General features: G+C 42.3%; 1 protein-coding gene across 2 annotated transcripts in view; it reads left to right on the forward strand.

Moving 5' to 3' along the window:
* Positions 1 to 920: 920 nt before the first annotated feature.
* afap1l1b (actin filament associated protein 1-like 1b) overlaps positions 921 to 20,512 on the forward strand; it is a 72,088-nt gene continuing 52,496 nt past the window's right edge. The window contains exon 1 of one of the 2 annotated variants that reach the window (XM_060936257.1): positions 921 to 1,049. In XM_060936257.1, coding sequence (XP_060792240.1) covers positions 1,025 to 1,049 — 25 coding nt within the window. In that variant the 5' untranslated portion in view covers positions 921 to 1,024. Of the gene's footprint in view, positions 1,050 to 19,458; positions 19,588 to 20,512 lie in introns of those variants that run through there. The other variant, XM_060936256.1, reaches the window with a different exon arrangement.

Below are 20,512 nucleotides of genomic sequence, written 5' to 3' on the forward strand. Positions count from 1 at the left end.
CTCCGGTTTCCCCCACAGTCCAAAGACATGCAGGTTAGGTTAACTGGTGACTCTAAATTGACCGTAGGTGTGAATGGTTGTCTATGTGTCAGCCCTGTGATGACCTGGCGACTTGTCCAGGGTGTACCTCGCCTTTCGCCCGTAGTCAGCTGGGATAGGCTCCAGCTTGCCTGCGACCCTGTAGAACAGGATAAAGCGGCTACAGATAATGAGAGAGAGAGATGAGATATTATTATGGTATAACAACAACTGATTCCTATAAAGTTTATTATCTAAGTTTTGGGTGACCAGGGTCACTGACACTGACCCCCCCCACCCCAACCAAAATCAATTTCGCACACTGAATGTAACTAATTATTTTTGATACCAAGCAATCAGAGTGGCACGGTGGTGTCGTGGTTAGCGCTGTCGCCTCACAGCAAGAAGGTCCGGGTTCGAGCCCCATGGCCGGCGAGGGCCTTTCTGTGCGGAGTTTGCATGTTCTCCCCGTGTCCGCGTGGGTTTCCTCCGGGTGCTCCGGTTTCCCCCACAGTCCAAAGACATGCAGGTTAGGTTAACTGGTGACTCTAAATTGAGCGTAGGTGTGAATGTGTGAATGGTTGTCTGTGTCTATGTGTCGGCCCTGTGATGACCTGGCGACTTGTCCAGGGTGTACCCCGCCTTTCGCCCGTAGTCAGCTGGGATAGGCTCCAGCTTGCCTGCGACCCTGTAGAACAGGATAAAGCAGCTACAGATAATGAGATGAGATGAGACTTTGCACATGACTAGCCTGCACCACAAACTGACTTATCAATGATGAAAAGTGAATAGACAAACTTGGTGTGTTCTAGGACCCTGCGCTCTCTCTCTCTCTCTTTCTCTCTCTCTCTCTCTCTCTCTCTCAGTGCGCGCTTCCTCTCATCCCCACAGTGTTGTGTTGGCGGCTGCCAGTGACGGTCACGTGAGGAGGGAATTATATTAACAGTGGTTCTATGAGTAGTGAAATAAAAAGAAATAAATAAACAACCTTGTGATTTTATTCTTCATGATGGAGCTTTCAGAATCCAACTGTAAGTCCCTTCTTCTTCATTTCTGTCTTTTTTCTTTATTTCTTCTTCTTATATTTTTAAATATACTGTTTTATTTGTTTTCCTTAATAGAGGTTAAATGATGTCCAGGTGAAAATAAGATTAGTTGTCTATATTATACTTTTCTCCAATAAGTAAGATGTGTGTGATTCGGCAGAGCCCCCAGAGTTTCTCTGTAATGATATGTGATGATGTTGTAATGATGTTGTAATATGAGCAACACCTGGACAGACAGACCTGCCTGATGGGATGATGTCATCACTGTGCACTCTCAGAAAAAAGACAGGGTGGTGGTGGTTGTAGTGTTCCCTCTTTGTATCTTTACTGTGTATCTTTTTTTTTTCATGGAAAGGTGCCTAGAAAACTGTAAAACTTCTCATCTCATTATCTCTAGCTACTTTATCCTGTTCTACAGGGTCGCAGGCAAGCTGGAGCCTATCCCAGCTGACTACGGGCGAAAGGCGGGGTACACCCTGGACAAGTCGCCAGGTCATCACAGGGCTGACACATAGACACAGACAACCATTCACGCTCACATTCACACCTACGGTCAATTTAGAGTCACCAGTTAACCTAACCTGCATGTCTTTGGACTGTGGGGGAAACCGGAGCACCCGGAGGAAACCCACGCGGACACAGGGAGAACATGAAAACTCTGCACAGAAAGGCCCTCGCCAGCCACGGGGCTCGAACCCGGACCTTCTTGCTGTGAGGCAACAGCGCTAACCACTACACCACCGTGCTGCCTCGTAGAACTTTCTATTCCTGAAATTTCCACTGAGAGAACATGTTAGATCTTAGTTGACTTTGGTGTTCGGATACCTCAATACTGTATAATAATTTTGATAATATGACATTGTGATTTCCACCATTGTAAAAAAATTTAAATAAATAAATAATAATTTTTTAAAAATACTGGAGAGGAGAATTTGGCCAATAGTTGAACCTCGGATCCAGGAGGAACAATGCGGTTTTCATCCTGGTCGTGGAACACTGGACCAGCTCTATACCCTTCATAGGGTGCTTGAGGGTTCATTGGAGTTTGCCCAACCAGTCCACATGTGCTTTGTGGATCTGGAGAAGGCATTTGACCGTGTCCCTCGTGGTATCCTGTGGGGGGTGCTTCGGGAGTATGGGGTTCGGGGCTATTTGCTAAGGGCTGTCCGGTCCCTGTACAAACGGAGCAAGAGTCTGGTTCGCATTGCCGGCAGTAAGTCAGACCTGTTCCCAGTGCATGTTGGACTCCGGCAGGGCTGCCCTTTGTCACCGGTTCTGTTCATAATTTTTATGGACAGAATTTCTAGGTGCAGCCAGGGGACAGAGGGAATCCTGTTTGAGAACCACAGGATTTCATCTCTGCTTTTTGCGGATGATGTTGTCCTGTTGGCTCCTTCAAACCAGGACCTTCAGCATGCACTGGGGTGGTTTGCAGTCGAGTGTGAAGCGGCTGGTATGAGAATCAGCACCTCCAAGTCCGAGGCCATGGTTTTCGACCGAAAAGGGTGGCTTGCCCTCTTCAGGTTGGTGGAGAAGTCCTGCCTCAAGTGGAGGAGTTTAAGTATCTCGGGATCTTTTTCACGAGTGAGGGAAGGCTGGAGCGTGAGATCGACAGGCGGATCGGTGCAGCCTCCACAGTGATGCGGTCGCTTTACCGGTCCATCGTGGTGAAGAAGGAGCTGAGCCAAAAGGCGAAGTTCTCTATTTACCGGTCAATCTATGTTCCGACTCTCACCTATGGCCATGAGCTTTGGGTAATGACCGAAAGAACAAGATCGCGGATACAAGCGGCCGAAATGAGTTTCCTTCGCAGGGTGGCTGGGCGCTCCCTTAGAGATAGGGTGAGAAGCACAGGCACTCGGGAGGAGCTCGGAGTAGAGCCGCTGCTCCTCCACATCGAGAGGAATCAGCTGAGGTGGCTTGGGCATCTCTTTCGGATGCCTCCTGGACGCCTCCCTGGGGAGGTGTTCCAGGCATGTCCCCCTGGGAGGAGGCCCCGGGGAAGACCCAGGACACGCTGGAGGGACTGTCTCTCGGCTGGCCTGGGAACGCCTCGGTGTTCTTCCCAAGGAGCTGGCCGAGGTGTCTGGGGAGAGGGAAGTTTGGGCTTCCATGCTCAGACTGCTGCCTCCGCGACCCGGTCCCGGATAAGCGGAAGAAAATGAGATGAGATGAGAATTCATGGAGCTTCTGGCTGTGCTTCATGGACCCCTGGGGATCCCCGGACCCCACTTTGAGAACCACTGCCTTAAATCATTTTTAAAGGTATCCACTTTTCCAGGTGTAAAATGCATTAAAGGTACAAATGATAAAAGAACCACCCCAGTGACAAGGAACGATACATTTTAATACTTTTTTTTGAGAGTGTATGAATAGCTTACATGTAATCAATGGGATTTGTATATAATTTATTTTTAATTCTTTATGTTAAATTCATTTACCGTGCAGTGATTAATAACATGCTTGGCTAGATGAACCAAGCAGAAATGATATTTAAAAGAAACACAAATCCAGTCGTATGAGATGAGATTGCAGTCCATTTCATGGCTGGCTGTTTTAAATGCCCTTCCTTTTTTTCAAGCAAAAACACGACATAATAATATGGCTAGATTTTTGGCTTCCACATTGTCTTCTTGCCATTAACAATGTATTATTAAAACAAGTGGACTATTTTTTTTAACTTTTGTAGAACCAAAAACACCACCACCACCAACAGGTGTAAGTAAAAGTATGCAGAAAGGTATGAAATAGGAGCTGATTTCTTTCTATCCCAGATTGTAGACTCATACAACCTATTGTTCACTGCTGTGTGAAGTTTACACAGACTGAAACATACAGGAATTTAGCAGACGCTGTTATCCAGAGCGACGTACAACATATCCAGAGCAGTTGGGGGTTAGGTGCCTTGCTCGAGGGCACTTCAGCCATTCCTGCTGGTCCAGGGAATCGAACCAGCAACCTTTTGGTCCAGCTGCTTCTCTAACCATTATGCCATGGCTTCCATCCATCCATTATCTGTAGCCGCTTTATCCTGTCCTACAGGGTCGCAGGCAAGCTGGAGCCTATCCCAGCTGACTATGCGCGAGAGGCGGGGTACACCCTGGACAAGTTGCCAGGTCATCACAGGGCTGACACATAGACACAGACAACCATTCACACTCACATTCACACCTACGGTCAATTTAGAGTCACCAGTTAACCTAACCTGCATGTCTTTGGACTGTGGGGGAAACCAGAGCACCCGGAGGAAACCCACGCGGACACGGGGAGAACATGCAAACTCCACACAGAAAGGCCCTTGCCGGCCACAGGGCTCGAACCCGGACCTTCTTGCTGTGAGGCGACAGTGCTACCCACTACACCACTGTGCCACCCTTCCCCCATATTTATTTATTTATTTATTTAAGCCCACTTCCCTGATATATCCATAACACATAATCAGAAGTATATAGACGAAGAAAACATTGTCTGTCAAAGTACAAATTAGATGAACAGATGACAGCTGGACATTTTTTGTGGTTTGAACTACAGCGCTCCTAATGCTAATGTACTTTCTGTTTACTTTACTATGATTATGGACTTGAAACACTTGACTTAAAAGAATAACCATCATGAATGGTGTTGTCTATCTCTTTTCACCGAGTGTGTTTGTGTGTATGTGTGTTGTAATAAGACCCCATACTATAAGGCTCGACCATGATGGTTTTACAACGTTGGGTTATAGATATGAAGGCCACTGTTTGTCATCTAATTTGGATGCAGTCAACATGGCGTGTTGATCAAAGAAATGAAAAAGTCCCATCACTGTTCCTACACCTATATGGTCATGCACAGTATGAGTAACACTTTTTTTTCTGTAATCCTTTGTTATAATCCTTTTGGATTGTAATCCCCCTAACCCTGGTCTTAACTTTGACCTAGCTATCAGTTCCCAGTCTGTTTAAGGGTCAAGGAAGAGTGATGGCTATTTACGACCTGAGTGAAAACATCCTTCCTTCTCATGTGGGAAATCTGCTGAGGAGTGCACGTGCAAGTGGCTGGTTGTGTGGAAGCCAGGAAAAAACAGACCATCAACTAAATGCTGGTTACTTGTTTTAGTTACTGATTCATTCAAAAACTTCCTCTTGGCTATCCATCATTGATGAATAGGTGAATCTGTGCAGCTGTGGTGATCAATCTGCTCATTTATACATTTCAGCACTTGTTGGGTTTTGTTTGGGTTTCCAGCACAGTGATGAATGGCTTACCCCAGTTACACTAAAATAAGGTTCAAGTTTGTATTTATTTTTTTTCTACAATGGACTAATCCATATTATAACTTATAACAGTGGACATCATGTGATGTTCATGCTGAATTTAGCATCACCATCACCTAGGCTCATCCCATGACGTTGATTCAAGTGCCTTTCAATGCAAGTACATTTATTTCCATTTATTTTCTAGTCACTTTTGCACACTTATAAGTGGACAAGCCAATCATATCCCTAAGCAATTACGGGATTAGGGCTTTTGCTCAAGGGCCCAATAGTGGCTAGGACTCAAAGGCTTTTGGTCAATGGTGCAATTGTGACTCAGAGCCTTCCACTTGCGAGCACAAAACATAAATCCTTGATCTACCACTGCCAGTTAAATCATGGGATGAGGCTTCACATGTTAAAATGTTTTATAAAAGTCTGATGGCTTGCCTATGAAACAAAATGTTTGCATTGGCAGAGTATTTCCAAAGTAGCCCAGTTTGCAGTACAAACCCTGTCATTAACTCTCCTGTCCGATGATCCTCCACTGAAAATGTTCAGTTCCCATTTTTGATCATTCTTAATACTCTCTATGGAGCTAAATGAAGCACTGAGTATACTGCCATATCATAGTGCAACATCTACAATACTCAGCAAATCAATGGAACATACCTGACAAAAAGTGAATTGAAAAAATCATTGGTCCATCTATCTGTCATCTATACCACTTATCCACTGAAGATCACAGGTGATCTGGAGCCAATCCCAGCTCACATCAGGCAAGAGGCAGGGTACACCCTGGACAGGTCGCCAATCTATTGTGGGGCTAAAACAGTGACAAACAGCCATTACCATTCACACATATGAGCAGTTTAATGTAGGTACTTGACCAAATCCACATGCATGTCTTTGGACTTTGGGAGGAAACCAGAGCACCAAGAAGAAACCCACACCAGCACGGGGAGAACATACATACTCCACACACACACACAGTTGACCAGCAAGTTTGAACCCAGAACGTGCTTGCTGTGAGGTGATAGTGCTAACCACTGCACTACCACGATTGGTCACTCAGTAGAGATGATTAGTATTTCAGGTGAATTTAAAAATATCTGGAGTTGTGAATGAGGATGTAGTGACAGTTAACCTTTGTTGAACAGCTGATATATGGATGAGCCACCACCACCAATATTTTTAATAGTTAGCAAGTGCCAAAGTAAACACATTACATTTCAAACAACACATTGTACTAAAATGTGTCATGTTTCAGCCACTGTTATGTATCTTAATATCATGTCTTATTCGGTTTCGGTTCGGTCGGTTCGGGCCAGCTTCAGTCATTTCCGACTATGCCAAGTGAAGATCGTCATTCATTTGTGGGTGAGAGGCAGGAGCGTTGTCTCTTGAGTTTGTCCAAGTTTTTCTGATGGTCATACCTGATCCCTTGATGGAGGCAAGCACGCCATCTATGCCTGTCATGAGCAGTACTGGTCCAGCTAGTGGGTTCTATCTTGAAGTCCTTCAGCTCGCACTTCAGCACATCCTTATAGTGAAGACGTGGGCTCCCTATAGGACGGGTACCCTCCTCCAGTACACTGTGTAGTACACCATGGGGGATCCTGGTCTTTGACATCCTCTCAACATGACCTGCCCCCAGAGGCGAGTATATTTGAGCCTGGATGACAATGGTCTGGAATTGATGTTAAACAGGGTTTCACTGGTCACTTTATCCTTCCATGTCACTCCAATAATTGATCTGAGGGATCTGGTATGAAATGCACTGAGTTTATTCTCCTGCCAGTGATAGGTTGGCCAACATTCAGATCCATACATCAGAATGCTAAGTACACAAGCCTCATAAACTCATATTTTGGTCCTGATGGTGAGGTGTTTATTTGTCCATACACGTTTTGTCAGCTTGCCAAAAGCAGTGGCTGCTTTGCCAAGAAGTGTGGAGAGTTCCAGGTCAAGCGATAAGTTGGATGTCATGGTCGACCTCAGGTAGGTGAACTTATCAACGTTATGGAGGGTTGTCTCATTGATAGTGAACTCATGTTTATCAGTTTCAGCCACTGTTATGTACCTTTATATCACGCCTTATACCGTACTAATACAAAAATAGTATTGTAATATATAGAGAGGATATTACATGGTTTCACAATGATATGAAGTTTATCTTCGAGTGGTGAACATATTCACAAGTGAGCGAAGTGAATGAGTGGAAATATTTTCAACGTGAGAAGATAAACTTCATATCTTCATGGCACTGTGTAATGTTTTTTATATTATATAGACACATTCACAAAAAAATACACAAGTTAATCAATAGAATTTTAATTTTGAACCGGTTTGACATTTTCATAATGCACGTCTCGTCAGTGGGAAAACACTGGGAGTGACATCATCAGAGCGAAGTATCGGGAATTATTATATATACAGGAAACTTTTTCGATGGAATAAAACGTGTTCTTCTAGCGGGTTTCATTCATTTGGTTCAATAGCATGCAATATTGTTAGCATATCGCTTATCCTATGTGTATTACGTCACTCTACCCAATGGAGAATGAACGTTGAATATGGTTTACGATATGGCATGGTTGTCAAGACAACACGACGTTACAGTACATGTCGGAGATGTAAAACTTCCGTGCTAGTGAGCGACTGTGACAGTTTGTAAACAAACATGGCCGCCAGGTTTACTTTGTTAAATACGGAAGATTCTGAGAGAATTTTGAAAGAAAAAGACGCATTGAACACCTGAAAGGAATGTATAATAATAATAATAATACGAGCTGGCTTTTTTTCATGGTATATCAGATATATTCCATTCAGCTAGCATGATATTGAACTCGTCTTTGACTCGTTCAACTTCATGCTAGCTGAATGGAATATATCTGATATACCACGAAAAAAAGCCAGCCAATATTATTTAAATATGTCACTCAGATCTGTGATGTATTTTGTATGAAAAATGCGAGTTTTTTAGCACGAGAATATAAACTTCATATCTTCAAGCCAATGTGTGATTTTCTTTTTATAATATAGACACATTCACAAACAAAAAGTACCCAAATTTATCAAAACAATTTATTGATTTCCTCACAAGTGACATACAGAGATTTATATCATGGTTTTGAATCAGCACGTCCCGGATGTAGCTTGTATGAAAAATACGAGTGGTGTATTTCCCAGTAAAACACTCATGCCCATATAATATGTTTCTATATTTACAGTATATGTACTTGCGTTTCAGTACATTTACCGTTACTGGATACAGTATATACAACCCCGATTCCAAAAAAGTTGGGACAAAGTACAAATTGTAAATAAAAACGGAATGCAATAATTTACAAATCTCAAAAACTGATATTGTATTCACAATAGACCATAGACAACATATCAAATGTTGAAAGTGAGACATTTTGAAATTTCATGCCAAATATTGGCTCATTTGAAATTTCATGACAGCAACACATCTCAAAAAAGTTGGGGCAGGGGCAATAAGAGGCTGGAAAAGTTAAAGGTACAAAAAAGGAACAGCTGGAGGACCAAATTGCAACTCATTAGGTCAATTGGCAATAGGTCATTAACATGACTGGGTATAAAAAGAGCATCTTGGAGTGGCAGCGGCTCTCAGAAGTAAAGATGGGAAGAGGATCAAATAGTGGAGCAATATAAGAAAGGAGTTCGACAGTGTAAAATTGCAAAGAGTTTGAACATATCATCATCTACAGTGCATAATATCATCAAAAGATTCAGAGAATCTGGAAGAATCTCTGTGCGTAAAGGTGAAGGCCGGAAAACCATACTGGGTGCCCGTGATCTTCGGGCCCTTAGACGGCACTGCATCACATACAGGCATGCTTCTGTATTGGAAATCACAAAATGGGCTCAGGAATATTTCCAGAGAACATTATCTGTGAACACAATTCACCGTGCCATCCACCGTTGCCAGCTAAAACTCTATAGTTCAAAGAAGAAGCCGTATCTAAACATGATCCAGAAGTGCAGAAGTCTTCTCTGGGCCAAGGCTCATTTAAAATGGACTGTGGCAAAGCAGAAAACTGTTCTGTGGTCAGACGAATCAAAATTTGAAGTTCTTTATAGAAATCAGGGACGCCGTGTCATTCGGACTAAAGAGGAGAAGGACGACCCAAGTTGTTATCAGCGCTCAGTTCAGAAGCCTGCATCTCTGATGGTATGGGGTTGCATTAGTGCGTGTGGCATGGGCAGCTTACACATCTGGAAAGACACCATCAATGCTGAAAGGTATATCCAGGTTCTAGAGCAACATATGCTTCCATCCAGACGACGTCTCTTTCAGGGAAGACCTTGCATTTTCCAACATGACAATGCCAAACCACATACTGCATCAATTACAGCATCATGGCTGCGTAGAAGAAGGGTCCGGGTACTGATCTGACCAGCCTGCAGTCCAGATCTTTCACCCATAGAAAACATTTGGCGCATCATAAAACGGAAGATACGACAAAAAAGACCTAAGACAGTTGAGCAACTAGAATCCTACATTAGACAAGAATGGGTTAACATTCCTATCCCTAAACTTGAGCAACTTGTCTCCTCAGTCCCCAGACGTTTACAGACTGTTGTAAAGAGAAAAGGGGATGTCTCACAGTGGTAAACATGGCCTTGTCCCAACTTTTTTGAGATGTGTTGTTGTCATGAAATTTAAAATCACCTAATTTTTCTCTTTAAATGATACATTTTCTCAGTTTAAACATTTGATATGTCATCTATGTTCTATTCTGAATAAAATATGGAATTTTGAAACTTCCACATCATTGCATTCCATTTTTATTTACAATTTGTACTTTGTCCCAACTTTTTTGGAATCGGGGTTGTAGATAAACAGTCCTATGCATATATAAATAACGTATACTATTGCGAGAGAATACCTTACCAACTTAGTATATTTTTGCATAAATCTCAAAGTTCTCAAAAATTCACAAACATCCACATACACTGTTTTTTAACCTCTGTATAGTGGCTATTTGTCTGAACAGCATATGTATGTGTGTTGAAAAAAGAAAAAAAAATTAAACACACATCAGATTCAGTGACATTCTTTAGTATTTATAGGCATTGCAAAGGCATGTCTGTAAGACCTTTTTGCTGATAGTGGAGGCCTGGTTGGATATTGGCACTCATGTCTTCTCGACATTGCACGTATCTATAAATACCCACAGTTGAGAGAGACAAAGGCTCCACTCATTTGCTGCCTGCAAACCCTGATGGGTCCACACAGGCCGTACAGTGTCTCTTCCACTGGCATTCCTCAGCTCATGAAGGAAAGGACGTCGGCTGTCAAGAGAAGCTCTTCTATATAATGCTTTAAGGGTTAGTGGAGGACATGACGAGTCAAGCTCTGGCTGAAATGGTCTTTGTGTTCTCACTGGTAGCCCCTCTTTGACTCATGTCTTCAAAGAGTGGAACTCAAAGCAGAACATCACAGGGATCGACTGCAGATTACTCGCCAGTGTGTCAGTGCTTTAAGAAAAACAGCATCAGATGTTGTCAGGACCTTGATTTTTCGTGATGTTCTGCCAGTGAGAGGTCAAATGGAATTAAACTGGAACTATTCTGTGTGTGGAAACTTTTTGCATGCACTTGGCATCCTCAAGTACAGGGAGTCATTCACAGGAGGGTACAGCGGTGTGTCATGGTTATGTCCAGGTGGCAAAATGGTTCTTGGTGCAAAATGACTGGCCACATAACGACATTACTGTCAAAAATGTCATACATGATTTCACGTGGCGGCACGGTGGTGTAGTGGTGAGCGCTGTCGCCTCACAGCAAGAAGGTCCGGGTTCAAGCCCCGTGGCCGGCGAGGGCCTTTCTGTGTAGAGTTTGCATGTTCTCCCCGTGTCCGCGTGGGTTTCCTCCGGGTGCTCTGGTTTCCCCCACAGTCCAAAGACATGCAGGTTAGGTTAACTGGTGACTCTAAATTGACCGTAGGTGTGAATGTGAGTGTGAATGGTTGTCTGTGTCTATGTGTCAGCCCTGTGATGACCTGGCGACTTGTCCAGGGTGTACCCTGCCTTTCGCCCATAGTCAGCTGGGATAGGCTCCGGCTTGCCTGTGACCCTGTAGAACAGGATAAAGCGGCTAGAGATAATGAGATGAGATGAGATGATTTCACGTGATCATGTGTAAAATGATGTGAAAGTACATTTCAGCATGTCATGCCTTAAAATTCAATTGAAATCACGTGAATATGATCACACATGGAAAATAAAGTCATATGCCCTTCACTGTGAAAAATTAACAAATCATGTTTAAAAAGTAAACAACAACAACAACAACACAAAAATGAACACGTGGGAAAAAATTGTGGAAAAAAAAAATCACGTAAAAAACCCACAGGCAATAGCCTACATCTATAAACCACAGGTGCAACTTTCACTTGTGAACTGTGAATTGTGGAAAGGGTATCAGCTTTATAACTGATTTATAGTTCCTTTTGTTCTATCCACATTCACTGGATATGAGCAGTCGTGCGCTCTGATTGGCTACTCTGCTACTAGGCTATCAGCTCATATACTGTGAGTAGAGAAAAACAAAATGGCGGAGTGTGTTGCTGAACCAACCGAGGATGAAATAAAAACTCTACTCAAAAACAACCCCCCCCCCAAAAAAAAGCCACAAAATATGGAATAAAAGTATATGATGGTAAGAACGTATCTTTGTTTATTTTTCAATAATTATTATTATTATCGCATTTTTCACAAATTGCTAGTCATTTCGCCAGTTTGTTTACATTCTAAGCGTAAATGATTTTATCGGATGTTTTGTATATGTCAATCCTGCGCGCTGTGGCGCGTGCGCCTGAAGGCGCGCCCCATGCTGCGCGCGTCGAGCGGACTCCAGGACGCGTGCCGTTAACGACGCGCACCTGAACTCAATTAAGGAGCTATACGTGCACCTATTTAAGGACTGTGCTGATGCACGATCTGTGCGAAGTATTACGCTACATCAGTATGCATCACCGAGCCTTACTACCCATGTTTCTGATTTCCTGGTTTCCTTGTACCTGTTCCTCATTCTCGTTCTCGCTTTGTCTCTGATATCCTGTTTGCGCCTCGCCCAATCCTTTGCATGTTTAACGTTTTGGATTTAGCCTGCCAATTTGGACTGTTTGCCTGTGTGTCTGTTTTCACTCATGTATATACCGTATCTTCACTGTTGTTATTAAATATATACTTCTGCACATACATCCACCTACCTCGTACCTGACAGTATAAAGTTTTTATTTATTGAATTTGCTAAAAATAAAAATGCTCTGTTATTCAAAATCCAGTGAATGTGGATAGAATAAAACAGTTATTCCGCTCAACCTTGTCATACATGGCTTATAGCCAACTTGGTGCTATGTGCCTCATCAGCTGTCAGCTCATGTATGACTCGATTTAGTGGAATAACTGTTAAATAGTTCCCAACTGCACTAAAAAATGTTAAATATTCAAAGCTTGTTAAAGCTTGTCTTTCTGGAGAAACCCTTACGAGTCTTACGTAAAACCCGATAGCAGAGTGTTTTCCTGTCAGAGAGTCCCAAGTATAAAAAAAAAAATGATGTTGGGGTTGGGGTATAATTTAAATGGCACATTTCAAGGGTAGCAGCTGCCACCCTGTGCCACTCGTGTGGCCACTCCCCCGGGGCAGTCAGGGGAAAGGGTCTGTTTTGGTTGAGGCTGTGACTGTAATTGTATAAATGTGACTCCCATGACTGCAGCACCGAATCAAGCACGGACAAGCACAGCAGTTGCTCAGTCTTCTTCACGAAGCATACTGATCTGACATGATATACAGTGGTGCTTGAAAGTTTGTGAACCCTTTAGAATTTTCTATATTTCTGCATAAATATGGCCTAAAACATCATCAGATTTTCACACAAGTCCTAAAAGTAGATAAAGAGAACCCAGTTAAACAAATGAGACAAAAATATTATACTTGGTCATTTATTTATTGAGGAAAATGATCCAATATTACATATCTGTGAGAGGCAAAAGTATGTGAACCTTTAGGATTAGCAGTTAATTTGAAGGTGAAATTAGAGTCAGGTGTTTTCAATCAATGGGATGACAATCAGGTGTGAGTGGGCACCCTGTTTTATTTAAAGAACAGGGATCTATCAAAATCTGATCTTCACAACACATGGCACGAACAAAGGAGATTTCTGAGGACCTCAGAAAAAGCGTTGTTGATGGTCATCAGGCTGGAAAAGGTTACAAAACCATCTCTAAAGAGTTTGGACTCCACCAATCCACAGTCAGACAGATCGTGTACAAATGGAGGAAATTCAAGACCATTGTTACCCTCCCCGGGAGTGATCAACCAACAAAGATCACTCCAAGAACAAGGCGTACAAGACACATAGTCAGCAAGGTCTCAAAGGACCCCAGGGTAACTTCTTAGCAACTGAAGGCCTCTCTCACATTGGCTAATGTTAATGTTCATGAGTCCACCATCAGGAGAACACTGAACAACAATGGTGTGCATGGCAGGGTTGCAAGAAGAAAACTGCTGCTCTCCAAAAAGAACATTGCTGCTCATCTGCAGTTTGCTAAAGATCACGTGGACAAGCCAGAAGGCTATTGGAAAAATGGTTTGTGGACGGATGAGACCAAAATAGAACTATTTGGTTGAAATGAGAAGCGTTATGTTTGGAGAAAGGAAAACACTGCATTCCAGCATAAGAACCTTATCCCATCTGTGAAACATGGTGGTGGTAGTGTCATGGTTTGGGCCTGTTTTGCTGCATCTGGGCCAGGATGGCTTGCCATCATTGATGGAACAATGAATTCTGAATTATACCAGAAAATTCTAAAGGAAAATGTCAGGACATCTGTCCATGAACTGAATCTCAAGAGAAGGTGGGTCATGCAGCAAGACAACGACCCTAAGCACACAAGTCGTCCTACCAAAGAATGGTTAAAGAAGAATAAAGTTAACGTTTTGGAATGGCCAAGTCAAAGTCCTGACCTTAATCCAATCGAAATGTTGTGGAAGGACCTGAAGCAAGCAGTTCATGTGAGGAAACCCACCAACATCCCAGAGTTGAAGCTGTTCTGTACGGAGGAATGGGCTAAAATTCCTCCAAGCCTGTGTGCCGGACTGATCAACAGTTACCGGAAATGTTTAGTTGAAGTTATTGCTGCACAAGGGGGTCACACCAGATACTGAAAGCAAAGGTTCACATACTTTTGCCACTCACAGATATGTAATATTGGATCATTTTCCTCAATAAATAAATGACCAAGTATAATATTTTTGTCTCATTTGTTTAACTGTGTTCTTTTTATCTACTTTTAGGACTTGTGTGAAAATCCGATGATGTTTTAGGTCATATTTATGCAGAAATATAGAAAATTCTAAAGGGTTCACAAACTTTCAAGCACCACTGTATTACTCTCACATGAATCTCTTGAAAATATAATTAGTGTGAAGTGGCCCTTCGGATATTGTTGGCATTATTTCTATGCACTATGATATCTCTATAAATTTCTAGAGATATTTATCAGGCTGCCATTAACATTCACATTCTCTGCTTTCAGATATTCCACTCATTCCACAGTTCAGCTCATTCTTTTTCCCAGGATTGCTGAGCCAATAATGCCTACACTATAATCCCCAAAGCTTCCATCCCCTCCCTTTTCAGTTATGTGGCCTGTTGCTTGCCTGTAATTGACTCCACCTAGTAAGTTGTCATTCACTAACTCCAAAAGAGTCAGCATTAAATTATGCCAACCGTTTGCTCAGGCTGCCATATGACCTTGAGTGGTGTGTACAAAAGCCCCTACTATGCACCACACTCACATGTGTGTGTTCAGGAGCTTAGTGCACGTGACGTCCACTCGCAGAATATAACTTGAACAGCTGCTCAGCCTCCTTAGGGAGTGAATGACATTCTGTATCTAGTGCTTATTAATTTTGACACATCTCAATCCTCCTACCTGGCCCTGTGTCACAAATCCCCCGGGTTCTGGAGAGTCCCCAAAATGATCAATGGACAACACCAGGAATGAAGCATTGTAGATGTTTTAAAGTGTGTAATCACTTTTAACCTTTAACAGGGCTCAGATGGATGGCACTGGTGGTTGAGGGAAAACCTCTATCGTGCCTGTCATTTTAAGTCATTTGAAGAGCAGAGGAATAGGAAGCAGAAGGTTGGCATTGATAGAAAGTGCTTTCGTCAGCTCAGACAGGAAACCACAGCTGCAGGACATATCCTCTGACCCACAATGCCAGTAGTTCTGGATGTCACAGCTGCTCTTGACTGCCTCGCTTCTTGAATGCGTTTTGTGTGATTGAGTGAGTGATTGTTAGTGCTGCATTTTTGAGTTCTCCTTATTGCATTGTCTTTTTTTTCCTCAAGAGTGATCTCAACTGCCTATTTTTGGGCTTCATAATAGCACATTGTTGAAAGAGACCTCAGGCTAGGATTTTGGTTAAACCATTCGTCATGATTAAACCGGCACCTTATAATTTTACTTTGGGATTTATGTAGACAGACTTTCTGTGTTTGTTCAAGGCTGTCCAAAAGTTTTACAAAGTTTGTGTTGTTTAAAGGTGGGTTACGAGTATGAGTTAATTGCACGTTACAGTTTCTTTTGGCTGAAATGAAGATATCTAGAGTAGAACCAGCGGTATAGTGTATAATCGCATACAAATGAATGAACTTTAGCTTTGCTGACTTCTGCAAATTCGACCAAGTTTCTGGACTGGCTCAGTGGGGCCAGATGATGGCCAGGGGGTGGAGGGTATTGTGTGGGAATGATTGTCCCTCGCAAACAGGACGGTCACTCCCTCGTCCAAGCCAAAAAGTGCACTCCGAGACAATGGCCGTCTGGAGAATTGTAGCCGTGGAGTTGTGATTGTGCCATGTTCAACAAGGGATATATCCCACTCTCCGCTCTCTGAGCTTCCGCCCACTATTCACCTTCATCCTATCTCCTTTGGGCTTCCACCCACGTGTGCACACTTCCATTTCCGCCTTTCAAGGAGAGAGGAAAACCGAATCCTGAGGAAACAACCTGTTGTCCATTAAGCTGGCTCAGTGCCAAACAATGGGAAAGAGTCTTCACTCTGATTTCAAATAAGGACTTTCTGCGAGAGCAGTCAGCATCTGTTTGCTATAGACATCTGATTTTAAAGGGGGAGTCTTCAAGAGTCCATGAGTATTCTATATTGAAGTAGAACATATATATACAACCCCGATTCCAAAAAAGTTGGGACAAAGTACAAATTGTAAATAAAAAACAGAATAATTTACAAATCTCAAAAACTGATATTGTATTCACAATAGAACTTAGACAACATATCAAATGTTGAAAGTGAGACATTTTGAAATTTCATGCCAAATATTGGCTCATTTGAAATTTCATGACAGCAACACATCTCAAAAAAGTTGGGACGGGGCAATAAGAGGCTGGAAAAGTTAAAGGTACAAAAAAGGAACAGCTGGAGGACCAAATTGCAACTCATTAGGTCAATTGGCAATAGGTCATTAACATGACTGGGTATAAAAAGAGCATCTTGGAGTGGCAGCGGCTCTCAGAAGTAAAGATGGGAAGAGGATCACCAATCCCCCTAATTCTGCACCGACAAATAGTGGAGCAATATCAGAAAGGAGTTCGACAGTGTAAAATTGCAAAGAGTTTGAACATATCATCTACAGTGCATAATATCATCAAAAGATTCAGAGAATCTAGAAGAATCTCTGTGTGTAAGGGTCAAGGCCGGAAAACCATACTGGGTGCCCGTGATCTTCGGGCCCTTAGATGGCACTGCATCACATACAGGCATGCTTCTGTATTGGAAATCACAAAATGGGCTCAGGAATATTTCCAGAGAACATTATCTGTGAACACAATTCACCGTGCCATCCGCCATTGCCAGCTAAAACTCTATAGTTCAAAGAAGAAGCCATATCTAAACATGATCCAGAAGCGCAGACGTCTTCTCTGGGCCAAGGCTCATTTAAAATGGACTGTGGCAAAGTGGAAAACTGTTCTGTGGTCAGACGAATCAAAATTTGAAGTTCTTTATGGAAATCAGGGACGCCGTGTCATTCGGACTAAAGAGGAGAAGGACGACCCAAGTTGTTATCAGCGCTCAGTTCAGAAGCCTGCATCTCTGATGGTATGGGGTTGCATTAGTGCGTGTGGCATGGGCAGCTTACACATCTGGAAAGACACCATCAGTGCTGAAAGGTATATCCAGGTTCTAGAGCAACATATGCTCCCATCCAGATGACATCTCTTTCAGGGAAGACCTTGCATTTTCCAACATGACAATGCCAAACCGCATACTGCATCAATTACAGCATCATGGCTGTGTAGAAGAAGGGTCCGGGTACTGAACTGGCCAGCCTGCAGTCCAGATCTTTCACCCATAGAAAACATTTGGCGCATCATAAAACGGAAGATACGACAAAAAAGACCTAAGACAGTTGAGCAACTAGAATCCTACATTAGACAAGAATGGGTTAACATTCCTATCCCTAAACTTGAGCAACTTGTCTCCTCAGTCCCCAGACGTTTACAGACTGTTGTAAAGAGAAAAGGGGATGTCTCACAGTGGTAAACATGGCCTTGTCCCAACTTTTTTGAGATGTGTTGTTGTCATGAAATTTAAAATCACCTAATTTTTCTCTTTAAATGATACATTTTCTCAGTTTAAACATTTGATATGTCATCTATGTTCTATTCTGAATAAAATATGGAATTTTGAAACTTCCACATCATTGCATTCCGTTTTTATTTACAATTTGTACTTTGTCCCAACTTTTTTGGAATTGGGGTTGTAAGAAATCTGGGGATTGCTTATATTATATAGCATATAACCATCAGTGGAGTTAAGTTACTTAGCCTCAGGTCTAATTTGAGTCTTTAGTCATTTCACCCTCTCATCCAAATCAAGTCTAAAACTCATTAGATGCAACTAAGCTCAAGTCATGAATGGGAACCAGGGGTGGGTGGGTGGTTCATTTGCCTTAATTAAATTACATTCTGTAAGGAATAAATCACTTTCAGGTGTGTCATTTTACTGGAAATTAATCAACGACAGGGTGGTGTGATATGTCCTGAAGAGAGGCAGATTTACTGGTACCACCCGCAAGTTGGTTGCTTTCCTGTAACAGACTGTGCCCGAATGCCTTATTTCTCTTCTAACACAGCAATCTGCCAACATTTACCATTTTTTATTCATTAAATAATGACATCATCCTTAAAAATCAAGTTAGTTCTTCTTATCACTTACATTCATAAGAATAATAAAATTCAGCTTGTTCCTGAGAAACCACAAAGCATAACATCCTGTCCTTACGCTTTTTCACTGAGGAAAACTCAAAGGAACTGCTTTACCTCTGAACATTACAAAGCACTGGAGACTCTTTCCATAAAGGCTAAATAAAAGTCTCCTCACAGAAAACATATCAGTGATGATTATTATGAGGCTTATATTACATTATAGATCGTTATTAGAGAAAATTCAGATTCACATATTCAACAACAGCGGTACACTCTCAGAAGTACATTACTGTACCTTTAGGGGTACAATGGCTTGTCATTGGGGCAGTACCCTCTAAGTTACTTATCTGTACCCTTTATATAACGCTTGGGAATATATATGTACCTTTTTGGCCCTGAAAAGTTACGCATAGTTACCTTGAGGTTCAATAACGAGCCCTAGGGGGTACGTTAGTGTAGATTGTACCTTGGGGGACAGAAATGGACTGTACTTCTATTTCTGAGAGTGTATAAGCTGCAATAATATATTTTGATTTATGGGTTATCTTGAGCTTATTTACCAGTCTGAGACTTATAAGCCCGAGCCCAAGTCAAGTTACAAGTCATGACAGTTGAGGCTGCTGATTTAAGACATACACAAACCTGTGAGATTCTGTGTGTCCACTTTGAGTGAAGAAAATTAAATGAGTTTTCAATGAATTGTTCATTTAAAAACCTAAAATCATCCCTATTCTTCAATTTCTCTCTCAAATTTTGCCAAAGGAAGAGGACAGATATAGTAGGAAGGAAGGGGTGGTTAAAATAGTGAGCAGCACCCTTCCGATAATGCCATAGTGAAGAGGTATTGAAAGATAGCTTGATGGAATACAGGGAGAGAATCCAGTCCTACACCAGTGCTGTGCATTACAGTAGGACTACTGTACATTTCACTGGAAAGTTTCAGGTTTATAATAGTATGTCTGACTGCACAAAGTTTTTGGACGATGGTGAGCTCTTCTTCCCTGTCAGCTGTTGAATCTGGTAAGCACTAAATAGATAGCATGCTTTCATTTCTTGGCAGCTTTGCGCTTTCTCAGTGAAAAGACTAATCATGGATTTGAAACGCCTCTCTGAAGTGTCGAAACTGTGAACTGGTTTGTCCTGGGTCTGGATTGCTGTGCCCTTCAGTGACCTTTTGATTGATCATGGAGATAAAGATCCATTATCGATTGGCTTCACTGTTTTCCCAAAATCACAGCAGTTTTATGGGATTCTGTGATTTGCCTAGAAGGGGTTGTGTATCTGACATGTATTTTTAAGTTTAGCACCATTTTTAAGCAGGAGACTATGGAAGCGTATTTCTGGCACACCAGAAAAAAACGAAATAAGAATCAGTATCACGCAATAACATGAAAAGTTTATTGTTATAACAATATATTTTGGGGCGGCACGGTGGTGTAGTGGTTAGCGCTGTCGCCTCACAGCAAGAAGGTCCTGGGTTCGAGACCCATGGCCGGCGAGGGTCTTTCTGTGCGGAGTTTGCATGTTCTCCCCGTGTCCGCGTGGGTTTCCTCCGGGTGCTCCGGTTTCCCCCACAGTCCAAAGACATGCAGGTTAGGTTAACTGGTGACTCTAACTTGACCGTAGGTGTGAATGTGAGTGTGAATGGTTGTCTGTGTCTATGTGTCAGCCCTGTGATGACCTGGCGACTTGTCCAGGGTGTACCCCGCCTTTCGCCCGTAGTCAGCTGGGATAGGCTCCAGCTTGCCTGCGACCCTGTAGAAGGATAAAGCAGCTAGAGATAATGAGATGAGACAATATATTTTCACGTTATAATGTGATAATTTAGTATCACATTATAATATATGATAATTTGGTTTCACCTTATAGCACTATAATTTATTTTGTTAAAACATGAAACTTTTCACATTATAATGTTATAACTTTAAACTCACGTTTGAATCTA

This window comes from Neoarius graeffei, chromosome 12, assembly GCF_027579695.1.
Source record: "Neoarius graeffei isolate fNeoGra1 chromosome 12, fNeoGra1.pri, whole genome shotgun sequence".
In the NCBI taxonomy this organism is placed as follows: Eukaryota; Metazoa; Chordata; class Actinopteri; order Siluriformes; family Ariidae; genus Neoarius; species Neoarius graeffei.